Genomic DNA, 23,382 nt, shown 5'->3' with positions numbered 1-23,382 from the left:
TGTACTTTTGAGACAGAAATGTCAAGCTCCTACAAGCAGAGGCCAAGATATAAGATGAAGGGTGGTAAAAAAGAACCAAGGATGTTTATACGAAAAACAGTTTCAACGGTTTTCTCACTTTCTGCTTATCCCAATACACCTTCAGGATCACTAAAAACAGCAGTTGATGTGGTTTCCTTGATGAACTACACGAGCGTCATAAACGAATTCTGAATATGGCAATCGGAGTACAATCTAACAACCAAAACTTAAAATACCATATAGTTTACAATCACTTCATTTATAATGACTACAAGGGCTTCATTTGTAACAGTTCTTTGATTGCTGTAAAATTTTGTATTCTGAAATCATGAAATAAATTTCTTTCCAACTTCAAATAATATCCACCTGACTATCAATATGGCCTGTACCGCATTGGAGGCCTGAGTCTAGGAGCCCTTCTACAAAATGAAAAAGTAATGAAATTAATGAAGTGTGAACTAATAATTAGTAGGGGAAAAAAACCAAATCAGCAGTAGGGAAACAAAAAAAATACTTCATAGAACCCACCACAAAAGGCACATAGCGACTACATGCAATCTATTACCCTGCATCTAATAACACTTTGAAATATTCAACTACAAGTCTACGGCAAATCTTGAACTGATAACTTTCCAAAAAAAATTACAAATTTCACATTTCCAAAATTGCAACATATTGGATAAGCAGTTGCAACACATGGGTTAACTTTCTGAATTGCTGACCAAAGATGGGTATGATAAAGGGATGGAAACAACGCTAAAGGATCTGTTCTCAACTTTTTTATAAAAGTTACAGTAAAAATAAGTTAAGTTCAGCAAAAATTAAGCCAATTCAAGCATAAGTTCAGCAAAAATAAGCTCGAGAGAACAAAGCCCAAGTCCCACTTGAATTTATGAAATTAGATCTTGTTCATCTACTGAAACCTCATTTTTTTTAACTCCGGCGTTTTCTACACAGTTAATATCTCTCATTTTAGCTACCCTGATGAACAATTGAAGTTCTTTATTGGCCATTTTAGTCAAATATATCTATTGAACTTCTCTGCCTACTTGAACAATTGAGTTACTTAAGTATAATACTACAACCGAATATTCCTCCTCAATAAAGCTTTAAGTCTAGTGAAGAAATTAAGGTACGTGAATAGCTAGCTGCTTTTGAGATCTCTTAAAATTTGTTAATCTGGTCAATTAGAAAGGAGAACATGCCCATGGGTTGTTAGGAATATGAGATCTCAATTGCAATCCAATTAAGGAGGGTGATTTTTATATTTACATAAAATCCAAGTATATTACTAGAACAGAAGATAGCCTACCCATATCCTCCATATGCAGGAAAAACAGGTGCTCCCGGCATGAATGGCCTCCTTGATCTGTTTCCATAAGGACTCGGTCGCCTTCCTCGAAACTGTTTCATCCCAGGAACGTTTGTCCTCTTAGCAGATACCTATTCATAAATTGCAAATAGGTTTTTACAATACAGCATTTGCAAATACAATTAAAATAATAAGGTGAACATAACAATTGATACCTTCAACTGACGGCCATGCAATTCAGTTTCATTCAGCAAGACAGCATGCTGAACAGCTTCCATTTCCACGAACTCTACATAAGCGAATCCCTTAGGTTGACCAAATCTGTCTGTCAAAATGGTCACTCTGTTCACTGTCCCGCATGATTGAAAATGCTGCTGAACCTCCTCTGGGGTACATGCATAGTCAACCTAAACACAAATGAACAAGGGGAAGAGTAAATTCCTCAAGCATTCAGAGATAGATAGCAATATTACAAAAACCAAACGACAAGATTCATATCTATTGCGGACTTCTATTATGATGTAATCTATTTCAATTGAATAACTCACATTCCCAAATTAGTTTGTTAATTTAGACAGTAAAGTTTCTTGAAGCAGCTGAATGTCTTATCTAACTGCCATTCCATTCTTGTTTATTGTTAAACTAAACTAACCTCTCTTTATGAAAGAGCAGGCTGCAACCACTGCATAAATCAACTCTTAAATGAGCCTCCTAATAAGAACTAGGATGGAGTAAGATCGGCTTATATATTGGTTTGGTTTCTGAACGTTAGAATGCTATAGAAGCAATTAGTTCAAGAAGCTACGTGCCTACATGATGGTCAAACATGAAACATAGAAACCTAGGTTTTTTATTCTATGGAGAGATGTTTTGGTGCACCCATACTTTGGCATGTAGACAATGTAGTTGGACAATCCTATAACAATCATCCACAGCAAAGCATGAGAAACGAAGAAACCTTTTCCCCTTTTTCTCGTTCAGAGAGATGGCAATTGCTCACTTTTTATTAGGTTCGGATCGGGTCAACTCACTCAAGTGTCAATTCAGCCAAATTCATGTGATTAGTCATTCGGTTCACATTCCAGTGTACTGCCAATAGTTGATATGATATATAAATAGTATTAGTCATTTACAGCAAAATTCAAACAACATTGAATCAATTTGATTAGGTAGGAACAAAGTTTGGATCATGTCCATATTGGGTTATCTAATTTTAAATTATGGATATAATTTAAGGCAGGTAACTCGGAATGGGTGTGGTCAAAAGTGCCAGGTCTACACTCCTAGAGCCCGAAACACTATCAAATCCACTTCAGTTGCTGGCTTGCTGCATGCACTATGTACAGATTATCCATTATCTTAATCATCAATGACTTTAAAATGACTTGTCCTCCATTTATGAAGCTGGATCTCTGCTGTGCTTTGCCACAAATAATATCCTTTGGAATCACAGTGTCTATAAACTTGTTTTCAGAGATAGAACACAAACACATTATAGACTCTAGATCGGGATAAGTTCCAGCAACAATCACACAACATTTGTCGTATCCACATCCCACAACCAATCGTAACCAACTTATGCCACAACTAAAGTAGACGAATTTGTAAAAAATGTATATGGAAACAGAAGATTTTTCCAAATCCGCCCCATTATTGGTCATTACCTTAAGAGCTAATGGTTACAAAAAGTGACTTCAAAGCTGCAGAGCAGCAGGGCCACAACAGCACTTTAGCCTAAACCACTAAAAATCACATCTTCAGGAAGATAGACGGGAGAAAACACAAAATCTAATAGTTGGAAGCACTAAGTTGTATATGATGATGAAATGTCCCATATACTATGTTAGATTGGACGACATAAGTCAAATTTGGAAGGATCATCAGAATGTATCACTAACATAAGAAATTTCGCTAACAAAAGTAATTAATATCTTTCCCAAAACCACAAATGGAAAATCTATCACACAATCCATGGTCCTTACCACACAACACAAGGTATCCAACCTCGGAACCAAATGACAGGAAAAGTAGTCCCATTAACAAACCAAACTCCTTCACATCAATGGTAACAGATAGTACTCACAAGTCATAGTATCATAGGAAAACACCCATACATCATTTATATACTTCGTGTTTCAAATTATTGTCACATTCTCCAATCCTAAAAATAAAGAGTCCATCACCATTTCACCAAAATATTCATGCCTAAAATTTCTTCCTAACCTTCTAGGGCTTCTATCACATAGCTGACGTGAAAGTATGTTAGGAAATCCAGCCAGAATATATTTTTATTCTACAAAAAATGTGACAGTATATTCTAAATATCCCTAAACAATGATGTGACTATCATTTGCAGATGGAGGAGTCAAAAAATGAAAATGTTAAAATATACTGATGCTTGAAAGAGACGGAGAGATAATCCCAGCAGCGATCTATTGTATGCATAGCTCAATGAACCCAATGACCTTTGAGAGATTAAGAGCAATCTACCATTAAGTGCAATTATGTAAAATGAGAGATACATACTTATACTAACAGTTAACTACAAAGATTTTTTTATAAACATGCAACAAAATTCACATACGTTATTTGAAAAGCCATCCAAGGCATGCGCACAACAACATATTTTAATTTAAATAATCTTCAATAGCATGAGCGATAAGAATACCAAGAAGACAGAAATTGCCTCACATTGCCAACATATATTGAACGGGCATCAACCTCCTCCTTTTCAGCTTGAGTCGGGTTAGCACTGGTAGATTCTTCATATAGAAAAATATAGATAATTAATAAATAAGATTCAAAACATTCACCAATTTCATTTAAAAAAGATCACCAACATGTCAATATAGAAGAAGATAGAAATCATGGAATGAATTTCAAGTATTACAAAAGCTTTGTATTAATGATTTTCAAGTGTTACAGATGCCAAAATAAAGCTTCTTAAAGCAACTGCATTTCAATTCCAAAACTTGCAATAATTAGGGGGTATTAAATGGTAGATTAAGGGTTGTGGAGTCATAAAATTTAGCAGAAAATTAGTTAACATGTAAATAAGATTGTGAGATTCAAGCATTACGCCATATTCCAAAGAAAATTCAAAGATTACGCACAACCAATGAACCCGCCAACTTAGTTAGGGTATTAGGTGCATAATTTATTCTTCCCGTTTCCAGCCGCACCAAAACCACACCGACCCAAAATTCAACCATAGTAAGTACTGCTAGAATAGTAGTGTTGCTTGGGATAAAGAAGGGGGTCTATTATGATCAGTTCTGTCCATATATAGTCAAGAACTCAAGATATTTACGATAGTTAACAGCTTTATCACAGAAAATAATAATGTCATACTCCCTCCCTTTTTTTAAGATTTCGATAGAACAAGTTCACTTTATTAAGTCTTAGGCAAAAAAATTGCACATGGGTTAATTGGATAATAGGGACTATTGAGTTTGTGGAAGGAAAAACTTACGGTATTAGGCAATCTCAAAGGGACACCCCAAAGGGGAATATGGGGCAATCGGAAAGGGATGGAGGGAATACTAATTAAAGTTCTAGGAGTGGTTTGTAGATTGTGCAGATAAGGTAAGGCCAAGAGGGAACATAAAGCTATAAATAATACATACAAAGTATCTATGAAATTCTCCGCAAGTAACTAGATGCAATACTTAAGTCACATCAAACTCGTGGTTACCAGGCTTTTGGAGGTTATTAGTTAACCACAAATGTTCAGCTCTGAACTTTTAGGCTGCATTTGGTTGAAAGGAAAACCCTAATAGAGAAGATTAACTTTTACCACTATCCTCAGTTTAATTAGTAAAGGATTGAAAAATAAGTCTTTTGTTGAAATCAGTTTTCTCAATGATAGAAAGCATTCCTCTCATTCAAGAAAGAATGCAACATTTTTCCTCCCTTTCCCTTAGCTTCCTCCACTTCCAGTGGCGGAACCAGAATTTTTAAGTGAGGGGGGCCAAGATCATATCTATGCATGTGTAATTTTGCAACTATTATTGAGTTTGTTGATTACATTTACCATAAAAAAAAATACAAAATTTTAGTTGCAAGATTTGAACTCTTGACATCTTGTCCACTATCACATGGCAAAAACCAACTCCTCTACACTTTCCCATGTTGAACCAAACAAGCACTAAACTTATAACAAGTATAAGCAAATTTTTAATTTTTTCCTTGAGCCAAGGGGGAGGCCATGGCCCACCCCAGCCCCCCCTTGGCTCCGCCCTGTCCACTTCCCTTTTTCCTTTTCCCTCTACCTTCTATAGCACAGAACCAAAACAGCGGAAAATGAAGTTCCAACCTTAATTTCCTAGAAACAATTTCAGTTCAAATTGTTATTTTTGAACCAAACATAATTTTGAATTGAATTCAAATTCCTCGCTTACACGATAATCCCTTTAATCAGTAAATAAGTTCAATAACAAAAAATATTCTCAATCAACTGTACAAAAACTGCATGCCAAAACAGTAAAAAGAAGCATTGAATTAGGTTATGTTTTAATTAAAAAAAAACATTATCTTCCCAACAAAACAATACTAAAGAGTACTGTAACACCTAGTATTAATTGCTAATAAATCCAATAAGCAAAAAATCAGCAAAAACCCTAAACTATAACCAAAAAAAATCAAATAAACTATAAAATTAAAGATAGCAAAACCACAATAACTTAGAAAATAATTACTCCAAAAAACAATCACCTTGAGAAACTCCCATCTCCTGCTCAACCTTCGCCTGCATTTCACGAAGCGCACCAGCTTCATCTTCAAGCTCTTCAAGCCTCTTCTTCATATCTTCAAGATTCTATTCAATTTATTCAATTCAAAAAACAACAAATTAGGGCAAAAAAAATAGCAGACAAAAAGAGGATTAATAGAGAAAAAAAATGAAATTAAAAACAAAACCTGGGATTTAGGATCTTCAGCAGCATCGATTTCAGCGGTGTCAGAAGCATCAGCATCGGGAAACTCGCCATCGTAAACAGCGACATCTTCTTCTTCGCCATAGTCGTCGTTCTCAGGTGACTGAAGCTCTGGTTGTTCCATTTTCTCTCTCCTCTGAGTTTGAGATTTTTGTTTGAGGTCAGACAGGTCTCTTGAGGTTGAACTATCTGTGTGTGTTGGTGGTGTTAGATATTTCGAGGGTATTGTATTACAAAGTTTACAACAAGATGGAGGGACTCAACGATCGAGTTGGGGGTTTTGTAGTAGGTTAAGATCAGCATAACCCGACTACGATATACCACATCACACATGTCTTAGTGATGTTAGTTTTGATTTACGAGTGTATGGTTCACCACGACTATTCAATGTGTCATCTGTCATCCTGAGAATTTGAGTTTGTAATCAGCGTCGTAAGTTTTTGAGTGTCATTAGAGTTGACTCGACATAGATGTAAGGAAAAAGTAGAATATTGACTAATTGTTGTCATTATTGATGCATTCTTTAGAGGCGGCCCTAGCTAGGGAGCTGTCGTGCATTCCACTTAAGTCTATTGTCAATTGTCTTTAAAACAACATATCAAACAATTAAAGACACGTCGATTCTTGGCTAACTTAGTTAACCGTTAAGGGAAGAAGACAGGTGGGAACGAGCGGAGAAAGAGCAAAGCACCGGAGCCCCAGGGACTCATTCTGACTGAAAACAGGAGGTGGGTAAAAGTCCTTGTCGTGTGTCGAAGACCAGGAAGGTGAATAAATTCCCCTAGAATCATTTGGTCCCCTCATTATTCTTTTCGTTATATTTCCCCTCGGGGGGACGACCTTGCCAATGCCGAAGCGAGTGGCAGTTCTTTCTGGTGTCTTTTTTTTTTACGTCCGAGGGCTTTTTCTTGTTACTTCACTCGAATATCACACTTGGACTTCACGAGCCCGATTGTTGGTTTCTACCCCCGCTCCTTTCCCAGACTCCAAAAAGGTAGGGAAAGCGAGCAAGGGGCAGTTTTATTACAGTTCCTTCCCCCTAAGGGAAGCTTTAGGGAGGGCAATGGTCCAATTAATTAGTGAAAAACTGAAAACACAGGGTTAAGTGCCCGCCTCCCACGGGAGGGTAAGGCATCCAGTTAAGGATGGATGATTACGCTTCTCGAGCTAATTTAGAACCAAATTAACTGACTCGTCACTTGAATATATGGTTAACCAAATTAGATTACACAAACTATTGGGTGCGAACGTCTGCACCCTATAGTTCGTGAGGCTACATTTTTTTCCTCCTTTCTCCATTACTTCACTTTTTTTTCTCTCTTAAAGTTGCAGAACCTGAAAAACTCCACTTGAAAAGCTCCATCGCACCACCAATGGCGTCGGATTTGCAATTCAATCACACCACCGGATTGAATCGCACCACTGGATTGAATCGCACCACCGGATTGAATCGCACCACCGGATTTGTGATTGAATCGCACCACCAAGTGTTTTGGGGTTTTTTGATGTCCTGCGCGAGAGTTACAATTCCGGGATTGGTATCCTTGTGCTTGTATCTGCAAAACAACGGAGACTCCTTGTGGTGGGAGTTCCGCCTCCGACGGTCAAGTTAGTACTTGTTTGTGGAGTAATAAATGCGGAAAAGTAAAGGTTGGGAGATCTGGTTCCTCTAGGGGAGGAATGATCAATGTGTTTAGGTTTTCTCTAGGTGAGAGTAATTAATTGCTGAATTCCCCTTAATGAGGATTAATTAGTGTATTTATAAACTTGGGAAATGTGCCAAACACTAGGTTTAGGTTAACCTAGGGCTGACTGGGCTTCCCTTGGAAATTGGGCCTAGGTGGCAGTTCGGCCTATTTGGCATACAAAGGCCACATGGCGTGACTCAACTGGTCCATGGTGGACAGATCAGCACCTGACACGTGGCAGGCTTCTATTGGCCCATGTAGGCGGACACTTGGCAAAGCCTGATTGGTCCACTTGTCAGATGGTGATTGGTAGGGAAAAATCCCCTAATCATTTGCCCCTCACAGGTGGCACGTGACTGTTCATATGTCACCTGTGACAGGTGTCGCCCTGTAACAGGCGACGGCCTGCTACAGGTGTCGCCTTATGACAGGCCGAGCATTTTTCCCGCTGGTTTTTTGAATTTGGAGGTGACTCTTCGCATTCTCTTTTGCCCTATATAAAGGCATGTTGACCAAGTCTTTTGTTCACATTTGCGATCTTTTTCAAAAGAACTCTCGGACCCCTGAACTTGAGCTCTGACACTTTGCAACTTCTGACCTGCCAGGACGACTGTTTTACTAGGCGCCTACTCGATTAAGCTCTTCTTCAGAACTTAAGTTTCAGGTAACCGTCTGTTTATTTATTCTTTTTGCTTTTGCACTTTTTCTTTCTTTTTTGAAAATGAGACCTCAAAAGCATCCGGCACGACCTAGGTTAGCAATCAGCCGGTCACCGGGGACGGCTGAGTCTAGGACTAGGGGTGCCAACTGCCCTGCGGTACTTCAAACTTTGCGCAAGTCCCGGAATCCAACTGTCTTTGTATCTATGCAGGACAGTATGGCAAGAACAAAAAAGACCAAGAGAATTGAAAACTCTGGTGGCTCCTCCTTCCGGGTTCAGATTAGCGAGCTGTCGGACCAGCCGCCTGATACCGCAGGGACCCAAGGCGGCCCTTCCGCTGAGAGCTATGAGGAGGGAGCTAAGGTAGCCCCTTCCCACTTCACTGTTGACCTAGCCCGTCAGCAGACGACCCCCGAAGAAGAAGAGGGGTCGGCCCCCTCAGGGAGAGGGGAGGAGTCGGACTCTTCTGATAGTGAGTCTGACTCTAGCTCTTCAAGCCGCCTCTTTATTAGCTCAGAGGAAAGGCATGCTCGCTTGCATGAGGCGAGAACTTCTCATGCAGCTGAAAAGGAGGACGGTTGGTCGGAACCATCCGCCTCTCATAGGGAGTTGAATACCCCTTACTACTGTCATGTACCAAAGGGCCGGATCAAGGCCATGAAAGAACGAATAGACACTTTTCTTTCGGACCATACGATGGGTCCGGATTATCAAGTATTTGTGCCGGATGGCGAGGATACAATCGTCTGGCCCGCGGGATCCAGCTACGGGGACGCCTGTTTTGGCTGCTACGAAGCAGCCATTAAGTCTGGGCTACGATTTTCCTACACCCAGTCGTTCAACAAATCCTCGATGGATATGAGGTGGGGCTCTGGCAGTTAGCCCCGAATTCCTGGTTCAACATCCTTGGCTATATAGCCGGATGTGAAATTCACGCGGTGGAGCCGAATTTTGAGGCGTTCACCCATATGAACTATCTCAGCCGGACCCCCAAGGCAAGCGATACCGGCTGGTACCAAATAACGAGCCATAAGGGCTACTTAATGACCTGGGGCAAAGAAAATAAATGGAAGGATTGGAGAAACACCTTCCTCATCATTGCCAGCCCTGACCGCTTGCTGAATAAGCGCTATAATAGGTGGAACAAAGATCCGCCTCTTCTAGCAGGCGGTCGCAGCATGCCGCCTGTCCCCCGCAAGGCTCGGGAAGAGATCCTTGACCGAGGACTCTTCAAAGTAGAGATTAGGGCAAACTCTACTACTAGGGTACGAGAGCAAGTGCCCCTAAACTGTGTCCCAGAGTTTCAATGGCTCTATGACGAGTTTTTTCTGGCCGCTTGCGGCCTTAGCAGTCGGTCCTCCAGAGGTAGCCGGCCTCTTGAATATATATACACTTCTTTTTGGTTTGTTTTCGAATTTTTTCTAACTCTTGCGGTTCTTATTTGTAGTTGACGCTATGGACCAAATTTCCGCATCTAAGAAGGCGGCCGCCTTGCTGCGAGCCTCTATCATGCAACTGAAGCAGACCTCTTCTGATTCTCCTGCCAAGGAGACGCCATAGTGAGTTTCGAGCCTTAGAACTTGTCTTGAAAAACTGCTTATGTCAGTATTGACCATTCCTCTTTTTCGCAGGCGGGCACTTCCAAACCCTCCTCCTCCCAACAACCGGACTCGAAGGTTCGGAAGACGACTGGTTGGAGTACGCTTGGATCTGCCAGGAAACAGTCGGCTGCCAAGCAGCCAGTCACCCCACAAAGTGTGGGAACCCACCACTAGTTCTCAGTCGACCACTAAGAGGTATAGACTGCTCTGCTAGACTTAACTTATTTCTTCATCACTTTCTTCACGTTTCTGATGTTTCTCTTTGTTTTTGATGCAGGCGGCCCTCAAGAACCGGACTTGGTCCAAATGGCCAAGTCTATGATTAAGGTCGTCCCTCAAGAGGAGAGGGATGCGGTCAAGGGAGTCGGCACCCTTGATCTAGACGGCATCATGGGTCTCCTTTCTGAGGCAGACTTGGAATATTATAAAGTGGTTACTTTGCATGCCACCTGCTATTCTCAGATCTGACGCCTGTTTTTCCTTTTTCCAGACCATGTTGAGAGTACACGACCTTCGAAGGCCAATCAGCGCCAAGAACAAAGAGGTAAAGGCTGCTAAAGCTATGACCGCCTCTGACGTTGATAAGGCAATGTTTCAAATTGCCCAAAATGAAATTTTGACAAATGATATTCTTTATTATCAGGCGCAGGCCACTTCCACTATTCGCGCTTAGTTGGAGGCGGCCAAGAAGAAAAACAACGAGCTGGAGGCTACTGTCAAGGGTCTCCGAGACGAGCTGAAGCCTCTTAGGAAAAAGATGACCCATTTTGAGGCCATGGAGAAATCCTTGGCCGCTGTCAAAGACCGCCTGCAAAAGCAGGAGAAAAGCCTCACCGATGAGCTCTCGGCCAAGGCCGAAAAAGAAAAGATGGAGTTAGTCCAAGCCATGATGGACGACTCAGCTCAAATCATGAAGATGATTTGGACGGCCCTCTTCCCAAAAGCTCACTATGCCGCCTGGGAGAAAAAGTTCAACGCTTGTACTGAAAAGTACAACCAACAAATCATGAGGCAGGCGGCTGAGGATGACAAGGCGGCCGAGTCCAGCTCAGAAGAGGAAGAGGAGGAGGTGGCCCTGCGGCCGATTGAGGTGGATGCGTCTAAAGAAGCTGCCCCTGATGCCGAGATAAGTAAGAAGGATGCCTCCCTGAACCAGGCGTCCCTTGCTGATCAGGCGACTGTCAATACTAAAACCCTGCCTCAATCTTAAAGCTTTTATGTCTTTAAATTTTTCTTCGGCCTGTGCGCCGTTCGCTCTTGTATCATTTTACCCGGCCAGGGGGCCGGGGTATTGAATATTTTGCCGGTCTTTATGGCCGGCTGTTTATATGAATTCGGCGACCATCTTTTGGTCGTCTTTGCTCATTGAATTTTGTTTCATTCTTTATTTTTTGCTAAGTGTAAAGGATCTTTGGTATCCGCTTGCATGTCATGCCGACTGTGTTTCGGCCATATTTAAAATTTGTAAGCCAAAGATTGCGAACAGGTACAAAGTAACGACCGCCTATGCCCCTGGACGACTGGTTGTCTTGGTTCCAGGTTAGGCGATCAGTCGGCCATTTTCCAGTCGGACCCCCAACATATTTTAGGAAATACGTTAGGTTTGGTCATCTTTTTCAAGTAAGAAAGGAACAGGCCGCTTATAACTAGCCCGCCTGTTTGTTAAGATAGGAATAGTTCTTAAGTCCTTGCTTGCAAAAAAGCAGTCGACCTACGAACTAGTTTTTCAAACATGCTTGGTTTGAAAAGAATCGTCTTAGCAGGGTCGGGGTACGAGAGCTTTGGTTCGCCTTTAGACAGGCGGACTCATCATACCTTTTGAATCCTTACTAAGTATGAGAGAGTGACTTGTGGGAAATCTTTAAGGTTACCCATTCGTCATCTTTTATGCTTCAGTAGTAGAGGCACCAGGCGGCGGAGGCCGGATGGTCCTCTTGATTTACCAATTTTTGTTGGTTATTTACTCAAGGGGTACCGGCTGTACTTATCCCAAGTAATACAGTCGGCTATCCGACGCGGATGTTAACTGCTAACACTTGTTTGGTTTAGTGTTAGAGTTATCCTTGTCTCAAAAATGGCTACGTGGTTGTCCTTGGGGACAGTCGTCTGGGTGCCGTGTAACTTGTTTATAGAAACAATGTTCCACCCAAAAGGGAGCTGCTCTCTGCGACGAATTTCATCCGAATGGATGCCGCCGGACGCCTGCTATGATGTTGGGACATGTCGTATTAGCTTAAAGATTGGATCAGTTGGCTGGGCGCCTGGTCTGATCATTCGGCCATAAGCCTTAGGTAATTTCATGGCAAACTAAGTATAGGAGAATAGCCGACTGTATAGCTACAAGCGACATGCCCCTCTTAATTGAATGCATATTTGAGTGAAATGGAGAGTAGCCGACTGTTTTACCAGTTTGGCATGCCCCTCAATTGATAGAAAAAATGGAGAGTAGCCGGTTGCTCATGGAGCAGGCGGCATGCCCCTCATAATACAAAATATATGCAAACTTTTATTACAAGCTTTTGGCTATTTACATCATTCAGAAATAATACTTCTTGAGATTATCTACATTCCATGTTCGAGGCAAGGGTTGGCCGTCTGGTGTTTCCAGACGGTAGGTGCCGTCCCGGACCTCTTCATAGATTCGGTAGGGTCCTTCCCAGTTGGGAGTTAGTTTGCCTGACTCATTAGCCCTACCGACTGCTTCCATTTTTCTTAGTACAAAGTCCCCCACTTTAAGTGGGCGCCTGTGCACTCTTTTGTTGTATGACCTTGTCATTCTTAGGCGGTAGATTTCATGGCGCAGGGCTGCATTGCCCCTTTGCTCTGGAAGTGAATCCAATACCAGGCGCATGGACTCCCAGTTCGCCTCTTCGTCATACAACATTACTCGAAGAGTCAGCTCGTAGTGTTCAATTGGAAGAACAGCTTCTACACCATAAGTTAGGAGGAATGGAGTCTCTCTAGTCGACCCTTTTTCAGTCGTCCTAATATCCCAGAGAACATGTGGTAGTTCGTCTGCCCATAGGCCGCCTGCTCGTTCAATCTTCTTTTTGAGACCGTCTGAGATGATTTTATTGAAAGCTTCTACCTGGCCGTTTGCTTGAGGACGGCCGACTGATGCAAAGCAGTGCGAGATGCCTTGGTCTCCCAGCCAATTTTTGAGAACAGGCGTCTCAAATTGCGGACCATTATCAAAAACCATAGACATGTGCACTCCAAACCGAGTGATGACATTTTTCCAGATGAATGAGATCACATCCTTCGTCTTGATTCCTTTGACAGCCTCAGCCTCAACCCATTTGGTGAAGTAGTCGACTGCAACAAGTATGTACTTCCTGCCGCCTGTAGCAAGCTTATAGGGACCTAGGATGTCCATGCCCCACTTAGCAAACGGTAGTGGGCTATGGATGGCAGTGAGATCAGTAGCCGGACGATGTATTAATTTGCCAAACCTTTGACACTTGTCACATTTTTTCACCATCTCCATGGCGTCTGATTCTAAGGTAGGCCAAAAGTAACCCTGCTGCCTTACTCATTGAGCAAGCGACCTGCCGCCTACATGAGAGGCGCAGTATCCAGAGTGCAGATCTTCTAAGACCTCTCGCCCTTTTTCTGGGGTAACACATTTCAAGAGGGGTTGAAGGTACCCTTTCTTGAAGAGTTCCCCCTTTCGCATCTCAAAACCGGACGCTCGCTTTTTTAGTAAAGTCGCTTGGTAATGATCATCCGGCAAGGTGTCGTCTGTTAAGTATGCCCTGAGTGGGTCCATCCAGGTTGAACTTCGATCTAGAATTCCAATAGGATCTTCTTCAATACTTCTCTTCTTCATAACTTCCCAGAAGACGGTTCTTGGAGTATCACAGGAGGCCGAGGAGGCCAACTTTGAAAGAGCATCCGCCTGGTTATTTTCAGACCTGGGCACCTGAGTCAGATGAAATTCTTCAAGGGACCCGACTGCTTGTCGTACCGCCTACAAATATTTAATCATGGCCGGATGGGTTGCTTCATATTCGCCATTATACTGACTCACTATCAATTGTGAGTCAGAGCAGGCGTCTATTCTTCTTGCCCCAGCCGCCTTGCACATGCGGATACCGGCCAGTAGAGCTTCATATTCTGCCTCGTTGTTCGAGGCTTGGAAGTTAAAACGTAGAGCATACTCATACCTGTCGCCTTCTGGCGACTGACATATGACGCCTGCTCCACAACCATTTGAGGTGGAGCTCCCGTCCACATAGACCTTCCAGACTTGGTCTGGAATTTGTGAATCAGAGGGCCGAGTCATTTCTACAATAAAATCAGCAAATGCTTGCCCCTTTACTGCTTTTCTTGGCTCGAATGTGATTTCAAGGCTCTGAATCTCTATTGCCCATTTGATCATCCGGCCTGACGACTCCATGGTTGTCAGTGGCCGCTTGATTGGCTGATCTGTGTGTACGACGACTGAATGTGCCAAGAAATAAGGCTTCAATTTTCTAACGGCCATGAAGAGAGCAAGACCAAAATTTTCCACTAAGGGGTACCTCAACTCGGCATTCTACAACACATGGCTGACAAAGTAGACCGGGAGCTGGCAACCGTCTCTTTCAGCAAGGAGGACGACACTTAGAGCATGGTCAGACACTGCGAGATACATGTAGAGCACTTCTTTAGGCAAGGGACTGACCAGCCTTGGCAAGGAATGCAGATGAACTTTCAGTATTTGGAAGGCCGCCTCAGCATCCGGCCCCCATTCAAACAAACCTTGCTTTCTTCTTTATTGCCTGGAAAAAGTAAAGGCACTTGTCGCCTGATCGACTGAGAAATCTTCCCAAGGCCGCCAGACAACCTGTTAACTTCTTAACCTCTCGGACGGTGCGAGGCGACTGCATGTCAATGAGCGCCTGCACTTTCTCAGGGTTCGCCTCTATACCCCTCTAATTAATGAGGAATCTGAGAAACTTCCCAGACTCAACCCCAAAAACACATTTCTTGGGATTAAGCATGACATGGTGCCGCCTGAGTGTGGCGAATGTTTCTCGGAGGTCAGCCAGATGGTCCGTCTGAAGCTTGGACTTTACAATCATATCATCTATGTATTCCTCGACATTCCTCCCAATTTGGTCAAAGAAGACCGTGTTTATCATTCTTTGGAAGGTGGACGGGGCGTTCTTCAAACCAAACGGCATGACCGCGTAGCAATACAACCCTTGATCAGTGACGAAGGTCGTCTTCTCCTGATCTTTCTTCCACAAAGGACTCTGATGGAAGCCCGAGTAGGCGTCCATGAAGCTCATTAAAGCATGGCCGGCTGTTGAGTCGACCAGACTGTCAATTTTAGGAAAAGGATAGCTATCTTTAGGGCACGCCTTGTTCAAATCTGTGTAGTCCACACACATTCGCCAGGTACCATTCGGCTTCTTTACTAGTACCACATTTGCAACCCAGTCAGGGAAGTAACATTGGCTAATGAACCCTGCATCAAGCAGCTTTTTAACCTTGGCAGCAGCCGCCTGACTCCTTTCTTCACCATGGTTCCGCTTCTTCTGCCTGACCGGCTTCTTTTTCGGATCCACAGCCAATTTATGTACAACCAGGTCAGGACTGATGCCTGGCATTTCATGAACTTCGAATGCAAAGATATCTTTGAATTCCTTCAAAAGTTGGTGAAAATCTTCACCCAAAATTTCTAGAGCAGTCGTCCCAACCTTGACTGTTCGGTCAGGACGTGAGTCGTCCAGGACAACATCTGTGTGCTCGCCAGCCGACTGAGGGCGGAATTCGTCTGACCGCTCCTCTGCCAGTGATTGCTATCTTTTTTCTTTTCTCTCGGCCCCTAATTGGGTAGCCTTTCTTTTCTTGTCGCCTGCCACTTGGGCAGGCGCATCCTCCTTGATGAGTTCAAGGTTAGTTCTTTCACCACTTAGGCCAGCAGTCGCCACAGTGGGTTTGATATCCGAGAGGTAACACTCTCATGCCATCTTTTTATCTCCCCTTAGGGAGCCGACTATTCCATCATCCCTTTCAAATTTGAGCAGCATAAGAGAGGGGATAATGACAGCTTTAGAGTTATTCAGGGTGGGTCGTCCCATGATCATGTTGTAGGCCGAGAGTTCCTCAACCACTAAGAACCAAACCACCATGTGACGACCCTCCCCTTTCTCACCCAGGCGGATGGGCATATCCACTCTACCTACTGGGTGTACAACACTTCCTCCAAACCCCACTAAAGGATGGGATACCGGATGTATGCGATCAGTTTTGTACTTGAGCTTTGCCAAGCACTTGTTGCTGATGAGATCAGAAGAACTACCAGTATCTATGAGGATCCGGCCAACTCTTTGGTTGGCCACCTTACATTCAATGACTATGGGGTCATCATGCGGCCCCTTAACACCTCCCAGATCCTCTTCTGTGATAACAATTTCTGGGAATGAACTATTGGCGGTCCGTCCTTGGTGAACGAAATTAACATCTAACCGCCTGATATTGTCTTTGTTGCCCCTAATAGTGGGGCCGCCTCCTGAGAAGCCGCCGACTATAGTGTAGACGACTGCGTCATCAGTATCAAAACCGTCGGCCTGCCGATGATTCTTCTTGGCCGACTGCTTGTTCTTTGGGGGAGCATTCCCCTTGGGCTTCTTGACATAGGAGTCAAGGTCGCCTTTTTCAGCTAGGCGGTCCAAGTAGCGCATGAGGCTAATACATTCATTGGTTTCATGACCAATATCTTCATGAAAATGGCAGAACTTATCTTGGTTTCTATTGCTCGCAGAACCCTTCATGGGGGCCGGCTTCTCGATTGAGATCCGGCCCGTGATTTCTTTGAGGATAGCTTGGCTATCCTTGTTGAACGCATACTTGGGAGAGTATGGTTTGAATTCTTTCTTCTTTTTCTGGGCCGGTTGTCCAGAGGAGTTAGCCGCCCAGACTTCTTTTCTCTTTTTCTCATCTTTATTTGCCGACTGCTTTGGTCGGCTTTCTTTTTTGTCAGACCTCCTTCCGTCCGACTGTTTTCCAGTGTTACAGAGATCAGTCGCCTATATATAGGCTTCAGCTTCAATCAATGCTTCTTGGAGAGTCGCAACCCTCTTTCGGACCAAGTCGAACTTGAAGGTCGACCCATCCTTAAGACATCTGAAAATGTCAGTGTAGGCTACCTCATCCGGCAGCCCTTGTATTTGAATTCTCATCAGGTTAAACCGCCTGATGTAGGAACGGAGTCCCTCCCTCTCACCCTGCTGAATGGTCCCCAAGTCAAGGGTCGTCTTCTTAGCAGGGATGTTCATAGTAAAATTGGAGGTGAACAAGTAGGTAAGTGTCTTAAAATTATTCACACAACCAGTCGGCAGGTTGCCGAACCATTGTTGTGCGATTCCCTTGAGAGTCGCTGGGAAACACTTGCACTAAGTGGGATCATCCAACCCTTGGAGGTACATTAAGTTGGTGAACGCCATTAGGTGATCTTCTGGGTTAGTAGTGCCATCATAGGCGCCTACTAACACATTCTTAACTTTGGCCGGCTGGGCGGCCTCTATAATTTCCTTGGAGAAGGCGAACGATTGTTCTCTCAGTCTTAGCAACCGTAGTTGCCAGTCCAAAGATTGGACGTTTCTTGCCGCATGCCCTCCAAACAAAGGAGGCTGCAAGAAGTATTGTTGTTGCAGTACGTATGGTACGTTTGGTACCGACTGATCCTTATGGAATCCAGACCGACGGAAGGTACCGCCTGTCTGACTTTCATAATTTAATTGAGTATACCTCATGGAGGTATTATGCAAACTATCCTGAAAATCTGAAGTATAGGCCGACTTTGACAGTCGGTCATTCTTCTTCTGCTCTAGCAACAGTCGAGCATCTGAGTAAGTTTTCTTTGACCCATCCGCTTGTACATGACGAATGGGCTTTCTCTTCCCTTGTGAGGGAAAACGATACTTTGTTAAGTCAATCACAGGCGGCTCCCACTTCCTAGAATTAGGGTGAGGAGTTGCCTCTCGACCCTGTACAGGTTTCCTTCTTCCAAACTGAGAAGGCTTTCTAGCCGACTGCTCCTTGGAGGGAATAGGCGTCTTCTTATTAATCAACTCTTGGATCTCTCCCTTGAACCCCCTCATGAAAGTCATGAGTTCGTTCCTTGTAATGGGAGCAGATCCTTCAGCCGCCTGTTGTTGCTCAGGTGGCGGGCCGGCTGGATTGCTGGGTCCAGCTTGGCAATCTACCCGTTCTTTTCTTTCGGTGTGACGGGTACGTCGGGCCCTTAGGGTCCCATCTGAGGCCGTGTGTGTTTCAACCTCGACCTCATTTTCAGTATCTTGGTCTGAATAGACTTGAGGGTCGTCCACTGGACGCCTCTCTTCTAGATTCGGTACAGATTTTGATGCCATCTCGAAAGTACTCTCCCCAGAGACGATGCCAAAATGTTTCGGGGTTTTTTGATGTCCTGTGGGAGAGTTACAATTCCGGGATTAGTATCCTTGCGCCTGTACCTGCAAAACAACGGAGACTCCTTGTGGTGGGAGTTCCGCCTCCGACGGTCAAGTTAGTACTTGTTTGTGGAGTAATAAATGCGGAAAAGTAAAGGTTGGGAGATCTGGTTCCTCTAGGGGAGGAGTGATCAATGTGTTTAGGTTTTCTCTAGGTGAGAGTAATTAATTGCTGAATTCCCCTTAATGAGGATTAATTAGTGTATTTATAAACTTGGGAAATGTGCCAAACACTAGGTTTAGGTTAACCTAGGGCTGACTGGGCTTCCCTTGGAAATTGGGCCTAGGTGGCATTTCGGCCTATTTGGCATACAAAGGCCACATGGCGTGACTCAACTGGTTCATGGTGGACAGATCAACACCTGACACGTGGCAGGCTTCTGTTGGCCCATGTAGGCGGACACTTGGCAGAGCCTGATTGGTCTACTTGTCAGATGGTGATTGGTAGGGAAAAATCCCATAATCACCAAGCACCACCGGATTTGCGATTGAATCACACCACCAATGGCGTCGGATTTGCGTTTCAATCGCACCACCAATGGCGTCGGATCTGGGTACACAAACAGCGATTATGATGATCTGCGCTTTGCGATTGCGACCTGCAATTTGGACCTCCACCCTGCTATTACGAATTCCCTGCGATTGGTGGGAGTGAGTGTGAGAAGGAAGGGAAGAAGTGATGTTGCGATGTTGGGTTGTTGGTGGCGGAATTGGAGCCTTTGGAGGTTGTTGCGGTTGGTGATGTTGAGGGGTCATGGGTTGGTGTGGCTGCGGCAGGTGACAAGCAAAAGTCGTATTACCAAGTCAAAAGTAATTCCTAAGACCACTAACTAATAATAGATAGGGAAGTTGGGTCGAATCCACAGGGAAACAACGTTCTTCTATTCTAAATCAATTAATATAATCTAAATTATCAAGAAACGAATAAGATTTGTATGAAATAATCTAAGGGATAAATCAATAATAAAAAGCCTAGGGTCACAGGTTCACCAATAATTAATACTCTGGGATAAAACACAATAATCAACAATATATATTGCAAACATAAAATGATTAACAGGCTCTCGCAATTTATTAATCAACATAGATCTAACAGGCTCTCGCAATTTACTAGATCTAAATTCCTATTGAAAATAACCTTTAACATCACATTAACATCTGCTCGATTCATCAATTCAATATTGCTATACTTTCACAATCAAATCACATCTGCTCGATTCATAATCCAATTGCAAAGAATTAAAACAATTCAATAAGAAATTATTATGCAATACCAATAGTCAACCAAAACAAGTTATCGTTTCATATTAATTATGGATCCCCTAAGAACCCTAGAAATTAACTACTCACATATATTTAAATCTAAACTAATCAAAGCATATAAAGATAACATGATTGAAATCAAAGCACAAAATAACAAAGCAATTAAAATCAAAGCAATAAGTAAAGCGATAAAAAAGACGAGAAATAATACCGAATGAAGGAAATATGAAATTGCACTAAAAGGGAAAACTTGAGTTCAACAATAATCTCCACTAAAAATCTCTCTAAAATTTTAAGCATCAAAAATAATAATAAAAAAAACGTAACTAACAAAGCTTACAAAAAGAGCTTAAATACTCAACCCAAAATTAGCCCAAAACGACAAGTCCTAAACCCCTCAAGAAATCTCTTCGCTTTTCTGGGCATCCGCCTGATCGGGCCATAGGCCGCCCGATCGGGCCATATGTCGCCCGATCGGGCCCGATCTTTTTCCTTGGCCGAGTTTACTTGCTTCTCTTCTTTTGGGCTCCAACTCTTATGGCCCAATTCCTCCTCCTTCGTCCATTACTTGGACCAATTCCATGAACCAATCCCTTAATCACCGAGATGATCAGTCTTGGGCTACGAACGACGGTCATGAATATGAAGATAAGCTTCGATATCTCGTATTGGCCGGTAAACCATACGAATCACCAACAAATCCGGAAATTCCTACAAAACAAAGGCCAATTCTACAAAATACTCGAAACCACACATTAGTACTAAAAATAGCCTCAAATAGCTCAAATATGCATAAAAACGACCGTGGAACAGGGGATAAAATAGCATATGAAACACATATATCAGCAGGAAGGAGAAAGAGTGTGGTGGTGGGTGGGGGCTAAGACAGGGGCCGTGGAAGGAAGGTAAGAAATGGTAGTTGTGTTGGTGGTGGGTGGGAGCTAATTCTAGTGATAGGATTAGAAGAGAGGAGAAGAATGCATATCAGCCAATTGATTTTGTGAAGAAGAGTGAGGAGTAGAGAATGTGAGAAGGAACTAAAAAAACATTGTTGGTTGTTAATCATATTAGATAACAAATGATGCATATAAGCCAATAAAAGTAACATATCAGCCAATTAATGTTTGATATCAGTCAACATTAGGGACATATTAGACATCAATAAAAACGTATTAGCCAACAAAAGGAATATATCAGCCAACAAAAGATACATATCAGCCAACAAGAGGAATATATCAACCAATAAAAAATACTAATCAGCCAACACAAAGAACATATTAGTCAACAAAGGAAGCATATTAGCCAACAAAAGGATGAAATCAGCAAACAAAAGCAACATGTAAGCCAACAAAATAAACATATAAGCCTACACTAGTACATAATTGGCATTATGTAACACGTAATTGGTAACACTTCTTGAAATGCAAAATATTAGATTTATAAGTAACACTTTGGTAACACTTCTTGAAATGCAAAATATAAGATTTATAAGTAACACTTTGGTAACACTTTATTAGGATGTAACACTCAATGTAACACTTTTAAAATAAGTAACACTCCAAAGTAACACTTTTAAAATAAGTAACATTTTATGGTAACACTAAGAGATGTTACATTATTTTAAGGTGAATTAAACATTTATAAAAAAAGTAAAAGTTAGTGTTAATCCCAAATTTAATTATTAACTTATTAAAAAAGTTTAGGATTACCGCCAAAGCAATTATAAATAAAATAAAATTTGGGCCTCAATTAGCTTCACCGCCAAAATAATTTATTTTTTTTTTTTAAAAAAAAAAACCAATCCCTCAATTCAAGTTTATTTTCCTCCTTCAGCAACGACAATCTTACGTTTCACAAAAAACCCAAAAGTTTAGGATTACCGCCAAAGCAATTAAAAATAAAATAAAATTTGGGCCTCAATTAGCTTCACCGTCAAAATAATTTATTTTTTTTTTGTAAAAAAAAAAACCAATCCCTCAATTCAAGTTTATTTTCCTCCTTCAGCAACGACAATCTTACGTTTCACAAAAAACCCAATCTCTCAATTATTCAAGTTCAATTCGCGCGAATTTCATCACAAAATTAGTCGTCGACTCGATCGTCATCTGGGGTTCCATCAATTCGCGCTTACAATCAGGCATCTTGTTTTTTTTTTTTGGGTGGATTTTTGATGTTTTTGGTTATGTAATCATTAATCTTCATGTGAATTATTACAATCTAGTTTATTGGGTTTGTTTTTTTTATTGGATTCTATATTATTTCAATTGAAATTTGCACCTGTTGTTATTCACGATTTCATGCTAGAACAATAGCAGCAACAAATTGTTGTGAAATAATGGAAATTGTAATGATTTATGTGCAAAGGGGAGTGCGTGTGTCATAGTCGGCTTCATTTATTATAAGAAGTGTAGTGAGAATAATGATATCTATTACTTAGATGCATATATTAAATACTTTGCTAGGGGTCTGATACTCCAAAAACCTGTTTGTCATCAATGATGTCCGTAAACTAACTGTCTTGTATGTTCTTTGTAGTAAGCAAGATTAGGGGTGAAAGTTCGGTTTTCGGTTTGGTTTTTGGCCCAAACCGAAACCGAACCACCATATTTCGGTTTCTTGATTTTGCAAACCACACCGCACCACTTTCTCTTTGAAACCGAACCGAACCAAACCACCTAAATTTCGGTTTTCTTAAAAAAAAAACCAAACCGCACCGAATTTTCCTATCAAGCATCATGAACATCAAATTTTGCAAAAAAACCGAACCGAACCAAACCAATTAAAACCGAACCAAACAAAACCAAACCAATCCAAGGTATTAATTATTACCATCCCACCTTATCACCACCAACACCCACCCACCACCCATCACCCTGACCACCTAAAACCCACCCACCACCCACCCTAACCTACCAAAACCACCGAAACTCACCACCCATCCCCCAAAACCACCCGAAACCCACCCGCCATCCACCCTAACCCATCAAAAACCACCCGAAACCCACTCATCATGCATCAACCCGAATCCATCAAAAACCACCCCTCCACCCACCAAAAACTGAAGAAACCCACCATCCATCCTGACCACCCGAAACCCACCCAAAACTACCTACCACCACCACAATTCAATCATACACCACCATAAAAATAAAAAACTCAAACCAAATTAAAAGAAAGAAAAAGAGGACATACCTCACATTCCACCGAAAAACCTCGAATTTGGGTTTTAAAGGTCAAATTCGACCATGAAAATACTAGATCTAGTGTTTTCATGGTCGAATTTGACATGAAAACCTTTAGAATGTGAACACTGGTGCCCAGGTGGTCGTCCTTGCCTCCTTGGTCGTACTGTCGAAGAGGAGAAGAGAGTGAAAGTGGAGAAGAGATCGAAGAGGAGAGAGAAAGGACAGAGTAGAGAACTAGAGATTGGAGAAGATAAG

At 42.3% G+C, this 23,382-nt stretch overlaps 1 protein-coding gene across 1 annotated transcript; it reads right to left on the bottom strand.

Moving 5' to 3' along the window:
* Positions 1-62: 62 nt before the first annotated feature.
* Positions 63-6,534, bottom strand: LOC110719324 (polyadenylate-binding protein 2-like). The gene is made up of 6 exons (XM_021898223.1): positions 6,251-6,534; positions 6,047-6,149; positions 4,025-4,095; positions 1,549-1,740; positions 1,334-1,464; positions 63-440 (listed from the first exon to the last, which is right to left on the bottom strand). Exons 1-6 carry the CDS (start codon positions 6,389-6,391, stop codon positions 395-397), a joined length of 684 nt encoding a protein of 227 aa, XP_021753915.1. The 5' UTR covers positions 6,392-6,534; the 3' UTR covers positions 63-394.
* Positions 6,535-23,382: the final 16,848 nt, after the last annotated feature.

This window comes from Chenopodium quinoa, unplaced genomic scaffold (assembly GCF_001683475.1).
Source record: "Chenopodium quinoa cultivar QQ74 unplaced genomic scaffold, ASM168347v1, whole genome shotgun sequence".
Classification (NCBI taxonomy): domain Eukaryota; kingdom Viridiplantae; phylum Streptophyta; class Magnoliopsida; order Caryophyllales; family Amaranthaceae; genus Chenopodium; species Chenopodium quinoa.
The sequence above is the reverse complement of the archived record's forward strand: the minus strand, read 5'-3'. Positions and strand labels throughout refer to the sequence as shown.

What these genes read in the sequence shown, in the direction of transcription:
- LOC110719324 (XM_021898223.1), bottom strand. Translation starts at nt 6,391, where the DNA reads ATGGAACAACCAGAGCTTCAGTCACCTGAGAACGACGACTATGGCGAA. An exon ending in CTGAAGATCCTAAATCCCAG is followed by an intron (nt 6,150 to 6,250) that starts GTTTTGTTTTTA and finishes TAAATTGAATAG; the next exon opens with AATCTTGAAGATATGAAGAA. An exon ending in CCTGCATATGGAGGATATGG is followed by an intron (nt 441 to 1,333) that starts GTAGGCTATCTT and finishes TTCATTTTGTAG; the next exon opens with AAGGGCTCCTAGACTCAGGC.